This window comes from Salvelinus sp. IW2-2015, linkage group LG1, assembly GCF_002910315.2.
Source record: "Salvelinus sp. IW2-2015 linkage group LG1, ASM291031v2, whole genome shotgun sequence".
NCBI classification, from domain to species: domain Eukaryota; kingdom Metazoa; phylum Chordata; class Actinopteri; order Salmoniformes; family Salmonidae; genus Salvelinus; species Salvelinus sp. IW2-2015.
Window position 1 is genome coordinate 41,989,559 of NC_036838.1, and position 12,032 is coordinate 42,001,590.

At 35.8% G+C, this 12,032-nt stretch overlaps 1 protein-coding gene across 4 annotated transcripts in view; it reads right to left on the reverse strand.

The window, feature by feature from the left end:
* Positions 1–5,416, reverse strand: part of LOC111967748 (ephrin type-B receptor 2) — a 154,471-nt gene extending 149,055 nt beyond the window's left edge. For all 4 annotated transcript variants that reach the window (XM_070444950.1, XM_023993086.2, XM_023993095.2 and 1 more), the window contains exon 1: positions 5,261–5,416. In XM_070444950.1, the coding sequence (XP_070301051.1) occupies positions 5,261–5,312 (52 nt within the window). In that variant the 5' untranslated portion in view covers positions 5,313–5,416. The remainder of the gene's footprint in view (positions 1–5,260) is intronic.
* Positions 5,417–12,032: the final 6,616 nt, after the last annotated feature.

Here is a 12,032-nt window from a genome sequence, read left to right on the forward strand (position 1 = left end):
AGACTGAGAAAACACAGGATTGTGTATGGTCACTCATTTTACCTTGATTTAATCCCATTTCAGAGCCCCCCTGTCACTGCCTTTTGTTACTATTCCAAAAACTATAATGCTTCCATGTTAGGCAAACACTTCTAGTCCCCACACAAGTACAGTTGAAATGGGCCTATTGAATTTACACTTGAAAGAAAGTATACACATATTTGGCAAACTCAAAATACAAATTTTCATAACGCTTTTCAAACAACACACAACAAAAAGACATGTTAAGATATAACAGAACACAATAGTATTAAATACTGAAAGCACTTTGTTTTCTCTCAGGTTTCCGCTGTAGCCTATAGGAGGAGGCAACCGCATTATGGCCAACAAACCTCCGCCACTGCCTCCTTTCTTACCTTTCTTACCTAAGATATCGCTCTTCACTGGATGATAATAAAAAGCCACTCCCTTCCTTAAATATTTAATCTGGATCCCATGTTATTTTACAGCATCTCATCCATGGAGTCATCTCTATAAATGTGAGTTATCTAAATACAGCAATTATTGAGGCACGAGTTAGTTTATACTGTTTACATTTTGTGTGATTTTTGAATTTTGATCAAAATCATGATTTCACATTGCCTTGAATGGCTTCACCCTGCCTCAACGTGGACGCCATGTGTCCTAGTTTGTCTACCTCTGGTGATGGTCATGACCAGATCACAATGTGGCTTTTGCACATATACATATAGCCAGAAACATGCTATCTCACTGAATGTAGCATAATACAGTAACAGGATGTGTTTCAGAAGGTAGTTGGGGTCTTGTACTACTGACTGCAGAGGTGAAATTCATAGTAAACGATAGTTGTTGTTAGCAAGTGTACTCTGGCTGTATTTCCAAGAATACCTAGTAAATTATGTTCTGTGTGCTAATCCCACTGAAGGTTGATGGTTTTGTTATCGTTACAGTAGCTGCCTTAGGTTGCTCCTAAGGGTATTCAAAGGCAAGGCGTTTTTCCTGTTAAATGTCTGTTACATTTATCAGAAATCCACGAACAAGCTAGTCAATAAACCGTGTTCAAACTTTGGTTACCTTATTTTACAGTCCATTACTTACCCAGTCCAGAGATAGAAGAAGGGTAATAAGATACGGAATCAGATACGGAGAACCAAAGGTCTAGTACCGCCATAAGCGTTGTGTTTACTAATTAAATCAATGATTGACTCGATTTTATAATACTCTCCCTGACCTTAAATGGAATTAAGAGTGAATGGGCTTGCAACTACTTCCATGGTAATACTTTTTTGGCAGCTCTGGTAAGATTTGTTGATGTTGATGATGATGATGCTCTCCATAGATACACCTGGCATGAGGTAGGTAATGCACCTGCAGCTGATGCAAAGGTAAACAAAATGAGAGGATATATAGACAGGCATGCCTGGCTCAGATGGAACAACAGGAATTGTCTTACTGAGCACCTCGATTCCATTCATCAAAGCTCACCTGCTAAAATTGACAATAGGTCTACCAAGAAGATTTCATATCAACAGGGGCTTGCATAAAATCCACAATCCACAGTGTTTTAGCCCAGCAACGTCCCTGCCTTGGTTTGAAAGAKAACTAGCTACATCACTCTCAAAATGTGATCACTCTGAAATCCATATACAGAGCTATGGATGTTAGAGCTGTAGCTGAAATAATAGCATCTGTCATTCAGACAAAGTTCACCTGCTATGTCCAAAAAACATTCAAAAAGATACAATATGAAACAATGTATGTTGTCCAAGTACATTAAAAGATATGTAGGGCTAAATAATTATCCTAACATAAATATGAAAGTATTGCTATTTGTATTCTCTTCAATTGCTAAGCTATACAGTTACGTACATAATTATAAGYTAGCTGTCAAAATTATACATCAAAACACACAACAACAAAAATTATATCACGATGCAATTACCAACATTAGCCTTGATCTAAGAGATGTGCCAGAAGGACTATGGGAATATTGTGACGTGTTTCTATATAAAACCCGACAGAAGAACCTTTGCYAAAGCAACCATGTTCTGATGCCATGACATCAGAGCTGTCAATACGATTTAATTTGATGTTCCTCTCTGTGGCGTGTTGATTTTTGGATTAAGGCAACAGTGACCTCTTCTTCAACAACAAAAAATTCATACATAGCCTACTCCTGCGACTTCATTGGATGATCGGCTAGGGTGATACGAAGGGTAAGATGGGGGGGGCTGTGACGGTTTAGGGAAGAGACCAACCAGTCATGATACTGAAATACAATAAATATAACAATAGTGTTGCCGGCTAATGTTGCTTGAGAAAAAATGGGTTCGGAAATCAATACTTTTATCGTCAGTCAAGTTCAATAGTAAGTAATTACTATTCAATTACGTAAACAAAAACATGAAAAGGGTAACACTATTAGCTTAATTGCCTCTCCAGAAACAAAACAGCCTTTTCTTCCATGCAGCCATTATTGTCTGAAAGGGTAAATATATTATTTGTTTTACATTGAAAATGACCAAGAAATACATTTCTTCTGAAAGAGAATAGCCAAATAAATGGCTTCATCAAGAACATATATTGTTTGTGACACAAATAGAAAAGAAAACTCTTGATAAAATAGGCCTATTAAATGACAGCATATTATGTGTATTAGCCTGCCAGACATAGCCATATTGCACAATACAAAACATTTCCATCGATAGCTTYCCACTGTGACTAAAAGTAAAATAAATGCCTGTTTTTCATGGCTGTCAGTGTCTCTTCATATATTTTGCAGTCTCATACGTCATCTAGCCACGTTTGCATTCCAGAAAGAGAAAATAGCATGCCACTCTATTCAACGCAATTGGTAGAAAGACATTGGTCTGTTATTATTTGTCATCCTTTTTTTAATGCAAAAAAAATTTAAACTTGATTCTTCATCCAGCAATGTGAAAGCAGCTTCTACCCTACTGTCTGTGGTTCCATCTCACTCATGACCCTAGGGCCGAACACTGCTGTGCTAAGAGAGAACAACTTCATTCTATCACTAACCTTCTAAAGGTAAACAGCCATAAGCTTTTCCYATTCAAGCTTTATTCTTCATTTCATTTTAAAATGTAAATTAACAACTTTCATGAGCTAACACGACCCGGAAGACGTAGCTATTCGAAACGTCTGGCCTTAGCTGATTTACCTCCATTAAAATGTTGAAAACAATCCTCACTGTATTAAGTTTTGCTTATTTAGTAAACAAAATAACAATAATTTAACTCCAGTAATTTGAATAATAATAAGAAGAAGAAGAATTAATGGTAACAATATAGTAAATATAGCAGATCAAGCCAGGTTTCAGTATATATATATATATATCATTTAGTTATTTATTTGCTAGGACACAAAGCCATTGTTTATCAAATTCAAATATTTGTATAAATGGCATATAAGTGTGGTTCCTTGAACCTGGGTCTTGCAAACAGTTTTTCTCTAGTAGGTTAAATTGTTATTTTTAACTAATAAGGAAATATATATATTTTTCAAATGCACAGCAGGGTCGACTACAAATTACAGTAAATATTCAAACATATACATATTGATTGGTATTTTAGGACACAAGAAAAAGCACCTACTCTACTATTGTCATTGAAAGAATAAAATAAACAATCAAAGCATTCCAAAATTATTATGTATAGATGTTCAATATCAAAAGCCTTAAGCTCAGACACAAAGGCCTAGACACTACCATATATTTTATTTTGCCAGAGGAACACATGACATTAGATGTGTGTAGGCCTACCTACTGTAGAAGTATAATGTCAACTGGAAAATACAAATTCCAGGCATATTTAGGTCTGCCTATGTAACAATTCAGGAAACATAACTTTCCAATATCCCAGTTAAATGATATGCTGCTTGAAATTGGGAAACACTCTTTTCAAGACACTTCGGTACCGAAGTGACTTTTTCGTATCAGGTTAGGAGAACTTACGCAGCAGGTTAGTAGAATTAATGTAGCAGGTTAGGAGACTGMGGTTAAGGTTAGTTAAAGAGTTAGGGTTAGCAAAAATTCTCTCCTAACCGGCTATGAAAATCACTTTATATTGAAGTGGCGTGAAAAGAGTGTGTCCCATTTGAAAATGTATTACGTTTTATTTGTCAATTCAAAAGGCCTATCAAGGTATGCGGAGCCCAAAGGTTGGGCCTACTATCTATACAATAGACTACATGAACATGAAAATGCCTACCATGTGAATATGACGCTAATGCTAAGTACAATAGGATTGGTAAACAGTAGGCCTATGTACAGCGGTCTAAGGCACAGCATCTCAGTGTTTGAGGCGTCACCACAGACACCCTGGTTCGATTCCAGGCTGTGATTGGGAATCCCATAGGGCGGCGCACAATTGGCCYAGCGTCGTCCGGGATTGGCCGGTGTAAATACGAATTTGTTCTTAACTGGCTTGCCCAGTAAAATAAAAAAGAGTAGTGTAGGCTCTACTTACTGACCACCTCTGAATGACTCGTGCATCTCTTTAAAATAAATCACAAGACTCATGTTCTGTGACAAATCACATTAGCTGAAGGCACATTAACAAACAGCATTTTCTTACGTTGTATTTAGTGGTGGTTAAATAGGCTACCCTAGCGCTATGCTCTCATGAAGTACCTGTTCTATTGTGCCACTGAACACGCTGCTCATCATCATTCGCGAGCGAAGCCTGTGTGCTCCGGCCAGTGCACAGCACAATTAGAATATGCCCAAAAAATTATTAAACTATACAACAGAGACGTCATTAATCAAATACATAACTGTCCCTACTGCACCCAATCATCTTCAGAAAATGTATAGCCTACTGACTGTTCATGCTGCTCTTTTACAAATTGCAGACAAGGGGAAAACGCCATGCTGCATCATAAAGTAACCCGTGTACTTTCTTGTTCACGGTTGAACTGTTTGAAATAATATAAAAGTATAGCTATGTTTTGACATGGCATGTATACAATGGCACAGTAAAAAGCATACGGTATGTCCTTCATGACAAGCTATACGTTTGGACACTTCCACACCTGAGAGGATGCGGGCATGATCCGTGCAACCCTCATATAGCTATTGTTAATTATTTCCGTAAAAAATTCAAAGCGCCTTTGCCACAATGTACAGTCGCCCCCGGAACGTTCTCGTTAAAATCAATTCAACCACTCAACGTGATGTGATCAGCAACTCTATAGCCTTGTCGGCAAGACGTTATTCAAAGGGCTTTAAACATTATCTTACCTTCTACAGCTATTACAGTGGGCATTATCCATAAAATCCATAGAATATCCATTATTGGTTTCTTTGGACGAAAGTGTAAAAAGCCCAGACATTCAAATAAAATAAATCATGAAAGCCATTGACAGCAAATGCTGACAGACACGAGAGGACATTCACCTTCAACAGAGTGAACCAGATGCCATAGAAAATAACTCAAATCTTAACCAAGTTTGGACGAAACCAAAACAGAGGGGTGCCGTTAAAATATAACATTTTCCATGCATCGGAAACTGCTCCAGATCTCAAATGTATGAGATGTGTATATTAGAGATATCTATGAYCCAACCCTAAAATATAACATACATAAGCTAAGCCTTTTGGTTATGCTTGTAGTTGTTGTACATGGCATGCTCTCCCCCTGTCAAAAGAAGTTCCACTATATCCCTACTGTCAATCATGACGATACAATCGCTAACTGCCTCATCTGTCTGATAATAGAGGATTTTAGAATCACGTGGAAGGATGACCAATGATGTTTGATTCTTAGGCAAATAGTCAAGCAAAAAGTTTTCTGCCTACTACTTTTATGTATATTTTGTTGACAGTAATATATTTTATACTACAAGCTTGACACTTGACAAGGAGCATGGATTATATAAGCCAATAAAGAGTAAGTTATTTTTAATGGTCCAGTAGCCTAGAAGGGCCTCTTCTAGAAAGGAAAACCCACTGTGAAAGTGTATATCTGTTAGTTTGTGTAGTAGTATAATTTGCAAAATCATTATGTCTTGAGTGTAATTAAGATAAGGGGTAGAAGTGAAATCCTTCATTTTGATGTTCAATACATGAGCCATCTGCTGTACATGCGTGAGCCATTTGGAACCAATGGAAGAAAACATTGCCAAAACATAGCAATGGTATCAGTGATAAATAAATACTTTTTTTTATAAATCCCATCTTTCACTAGTTGATATCATGAAAATCCAAAYGTTTTGCTCAAATCCTCTGCTTTAGATATTCCTCTACTGTAATATCATTAATAGCAGTAATAGGTGTTCCATTCAAATTACTAGATATAACTATTCCATGTGCTTTTAAAATTAACTGTAAGCAACAGGGCACATGCTTTTGCTGTGTCTATTATGGGATGCTGCTGTTTTTCATGAGCCATTATTGTCAAGGAATGGATCAAATCAACTAATGCTAATCCTCCACAATCTCTCAATKATATATTATGGTTAATATAAATGATGTATCATATTCAAGAAATGAAATGAATGTTTTATCAATATTCATGTTTTATAACACAAAATAATCATGAATCTTGTATCATAAAAATCAGTTGTGTTCTAAATGATTACTGTATTAATTTGAGCACAATAACTGAATATTTTTATTGAAGAACAGATCAATAAAAATGTGTTTGTACATCAGTTTGTTATCATCTAAACATCCTCACAAGTATGATGATTACAAACTGATGAATAAGTTAGTGTTCAGTGTGGCCTATTGCGTCCTCTCTGCTTTTTAGAGACATACTGGAATCCCCTGAAAGCAGTCAGGTATGGATATCAGGTTCTCATAAAGTGACTGGTCCTGCATTTGTGCACTGTAAATTCAATCGGTCAGCTCTTTTTGTTTAATAGTTCATACCATTATCTGGTGGTGGAGTTTGGGGAAAAGACTGCACATCCTCTCTAGAAGCTGCTGTGTACCGAACCTCCCCGAAAACAATATATAAACAATTGATTATGATAATGATATATGAATATGATCAATGGTATTGTACTTTACTCTCAGAATCTGTAATGAAGATTAAAGGAACTACCAGTATATGTTTTGGTCAACTTTTCAGCATCTCATATGAGTAATAGTGGCCATTTTGTTTTCCATTTTCAGAATGAAAACATGCATGCTGTAGGCTTACTGTACATGTTATTAATGCATCGTATCACAATGATTGCAGGAGTTGTATTACACTGCAAGCTATTTGAGCTGTACAATCCATATACATTTGCACCACTGCATCAACGTTGTCTTTGGAAATTATGATGTTATTGTCCCATTTTAATCATGCAAAATTATGTATGATAACATGCCACAGTAGGTTGTTGTAAACATAAACTATTCCTTTTTGGATAAATCCTTCGATGTTCACCGAATTTGTTGAAGTAGTTAGTATTTTTATTCCAACATCTCTCTATTACACTATGAGCAATACAGTATACTGATGAAAGTTACTCAAATTAATATACTTTGATGAAACCTAACGACTGTCAGCGACAGAATTAAGTAAATATTCTACAAATATCACAACATTATTCTTGTTCATGCGGGAACAGTATTTGGCTCAAAGTATAAATGTAGCTTGAAAACAAGTCATAATTGATCACCCCAAGCTGTTAAAATCAAACTAAGCCCTGAAGTTGGCACATCAAAGACTAGCACTGCCATCAATGGCAACACTGTCATCATTTTTTTCCAACTCTGTCTGTCTAGTATAAAATTACGCAATTTTKGGGGGGGAGAAATATGAATAAATTAAATATATAAATTCCACRCTGTATTTTTTCTCCATCAAAATACTGTTGCCTAAGCAATTTTAAGATGTAATTTGTCAACCAACCTACAATGACATCTGAATTTATGTGTGCCAAGCTACAAACATAATTTTGTAATTTCCTTTAAAGCAGTATAATACAGATTTCCTGTTTCAGCAGCTGGTAGTGTAATTCAAATGACTGTACAGACGCTGAGGCATGATGGGTAAAGAATACACATAAGTTTTATATGAGGAGATGACRGACACTGGGAGAGAGGCTGTGTTAAAATGGAGCTCAGGCCTCTTTTAAGCAGCCATACCACCATGGAGACAAATAATGACATAGCATTTGAACTATATTATTTGTTATACAACATTACATAAACAGGCCTATTGTCTTTTATGATATATTGGTCATATATACAGTCCCTGTGAGCATAACATTGTGAATTGAGTTCCATTTCACATCTTCGGTAGTATTAGAGTGCATTGGCAAATACAAAGCGTGGAATTGCAGGTTTAGCTCTCCGTGGTGAATAACTCCGAAAAACCCTTGGCCGATCACAATATTATCTTGCATATTTAGCAGTGTTGGATACTAATCAATCAAAAATAGAAATATATTTTTTTTTTTGTGTAATTACAGTGTTACAACAAGAGCATCTTAATGTTAAGTGTTACCCATCATTTTCATAAAATATAAAGGGCCATATATGATGCGAGCAATAGCAACCTATAATGTATTTAGCCCAAAACATTGACAAGGCAATGAAAGTCACTTTTAATCTTCTTACAGACAAGACTTTTCCCCACACTGAKCCGTACAAGGGTATACATCTCACCCATCAGAATGCAGGGATACATTTTTTATGTTTTAAAATGTATATATTTGGAAAAGATAAACCCAAACCGAGGCATTGTATATATGTAACAAAAATAYGCAAAGATACTCACAGACAGACCACCTGAGTTGAGATGAAGATTGCTATAGTAATGATGTATTACATAAATATTTATGCCATATCTAACCTCTCTTTGTAATAGTAGAGTTTGAGGAGGAACGCTCTTAAATAGCTGTCCTAGCTAACAGTAGATATGTCCTAGCTAACAGTAGGCCTAGAACCATTTAGCGARCTCCATTAAACAGTGAGAGCAGTTACTAAGTCTGAGTGAAAATATATGAGGCACATTATCTCAATTAATATAATTGAGATAATATCGTACTTTGTGTTTTATATAACTATATTACTAACATGTACATTTACACTCTGGACCTGATACATTTAGAAATGTTCCAAATTCAATAAATTGTGAATTCTATCCAAAAGTATATATTAATACAATTGTTACCATTGCATTTTTTTATTGATTGGTTTGTGGATTTCTATTATACCATAGCTTTATTTTTATGAAAGCTGAATAATGATCTTGTGCTTTTCTATTTCAGTACACATTTACACATCCTGAAAACATTTACCTTTCAAAGGGTCTAAACAAAGTTCAATGATAAAAAAGTTATTTCACCACATACACCCTTGCATTTTCTTTGTCTTTTTTAAAACTTTCATTTGATAATAACTACAAATGAGCATGTTTGGGCTTTAAGACAGGTATTGCAATCTTTTTATCTCAGAAGTGCATTTTGTTTCCTTGTTCCTTGGTTGTGTACAGTATGTTGTGAATATGATAATTAAGGTAAAAGGTCCTTGAAAAAAGATACAAAATGAAACAAAGTACATTTTTAAGTAGATACATAATAATCAAAAGGTATAAAGTCTTGTACTGGTTTTCATTATTTTAAACGTCATTCATATATATATATATATACTATATAATATAATATACATACACACACACACACACACACACACACACAACACATGTAACAATCAAAGTAGAGGTATAAAACCAATCATTTTTTAAATGATTTCTAAGTGGTGAAACACATGGTTATATTATTGAACTGGCTGCATTAAACTCAATTAATCGCAGATGCAGAGACTGACTGGACTAGAGGCCTTTGTAAATCACTGGAGATTGGATAATGATGTAGTATAGCGACAGCAAATTTACAGTGTCTCAGTCCAACTAATCTAGATATACTATTATCACTGAGTGAATATGGATTTAATTTAGGCAAGAGTTGTGGTTTCATTGTTGTGGTTTCAAAGTAATAATTTGGCAGGACTCAATAGAAGGCTTTCTTTTGCTGCCTSTAAAATATGACTTGACCTAAAGATCATAGACCATTTCTCCTCAGCTGTGTTGCTAGACACAGCATCAGTCTGATTACATCAATAGTGCCATCTAGAGTTTAAAAAGAGAACATTTYTGCACTTAGGGCTTTTGAATGGTACAGTAAATCAGGGTTAGCATTATGACAAACAAGTTCAGCAGTAGATGCTGACAGGTTGTGTGCATATTTCATTTACAAGTGCTGCATTGCTACAGCTTTACATTAGGGTAAGTACTTCAAAGAACATTTCTGCAATGTGCAATGTTCCATTTGAGACTAAATCTAGATTACTGTGGCTTTAAGAGGAGTAGCTCTAGACTACTGTTCTGCACAACTCCTTAAATACAGTAGAATTGCGAACATAATCATGCTTTGTGTGCTTGCAACAAGGAAACATTCAGAATGAACATTTAAGTAGTTGAATAAAATGTTTTCTTGTTACCATGGATCACAAAAAATACTATTTCAATGTAAGGAAAACATATGATTAAGGTGAGYTTTCCCTAGTATGACTGTAGATTGTAGATTGAGTTCTCTTCAAACTCCTGCCTCATAGGGTTAAACTTGAACAGTCAATTATCTCTGAGATAAGGTGTGGGGATGAAAGGAGTTMATGGAGATCAGAAGTATTCTTAAAAGTACTCTGCTTTAACTTTACCATTCAAAATGCTCTCTCTTAAATGGAGTTGATTTCACCTTTAGCCTGAAAGAGCTTAAGATGAGGTATAGCTCATAGCTAATATTAGCAGCAGGGTATGGAGAGAGGGCGAGAACTATTCTGCTCTCTGTCAAGTTTGTGCTTGACCTCTGACCTCTGAGTGAGAAGATCTACAGGGCCATCTAATCTGGAGATACCATGTGCCTGTGGATTAACCTCCCTCCTCCATACCACACTTAGCAGGCTAACTAGGACTTGGCCTAGTACTGGATACAATAAAAACATATGAAGATCCATACCTTGTCAGTGTTGGTGTTAGTGAAAGTCAAAGATTGATGTCTAACATGCAGTCCAATCAGACATATACCAAACAGTATTYATCAAACTGTAGTGTTTAGTATTGACTACTAARTTCCTAGTTGGTACAATATATAGGGAGTGTTGATACTAGCACACTGAGTGAAGGAGATAGTTAGTGCTTATCCTCCACAATCATCTGCCCAGTGTGTTCCTTTACCCATTGCCAAAAACCAATTGGTCCAGGTTTAATCACATGGGCCAAAAGCCTTGGCWATGTTTAATTGGATTATTTGGCCGAATCAACTGAGGACGACTACATGAATGAGGTGAAAAGATCCTTAGAGGTATGATGGCAGTGATTAGAAGTATAATGGCAGTGGTGAAAAGAAGTGTTAATCTTAATGTAATTATTGATGTGTGTTGAGTTGATACACCGTGGATGTTCTCAGGGAACTTACCTAGCAGAGTGTACAGAGTATAGCCAGCATTTCTATTTGTTTATGGAAGGGGACAGGCCCGAATGGTGTAGGCACTTTAGGAGCTAGAAAGCAAATTTTATCACAATAATACAGTGCCTTCAGAAGGTATTCATACCCCTTGACTTATTCCACATTTTGTTCTCTTACAGCCGGAATTAAAAAAGTATWAAAAATGTTTCATCACCCATCTACACACAATACCCCACAATGACAAACTGAAAACATGTTTTTTGACATTTTGGCAAATGTATTGAACATTAAATACAGAAATATCTAATCTACATAAGTATTCACACACCTGAGTCGATACTTTGTAGAAGCACCTTTGGCAGCGAATACAGCTGTGAGTCTTTCTGGGTAAGTACAAACCCCTGGATTGTACAATATTTGCACATTATTCTTGAAAAAATTATTCAAGATCTGTCAAGTTGGTTGTTGATCATTGCTAGAAAGCCATTTTCAAGTGTTGCCATAGATGTTCGATCTGGTTTAAGTTAAAACTGTAACTAGGTCACTCAGGAACATTCAATGTCGTCTTGGTAAGCAACTTTAGTGTATATTTGGCCTTGTGTTTTGGG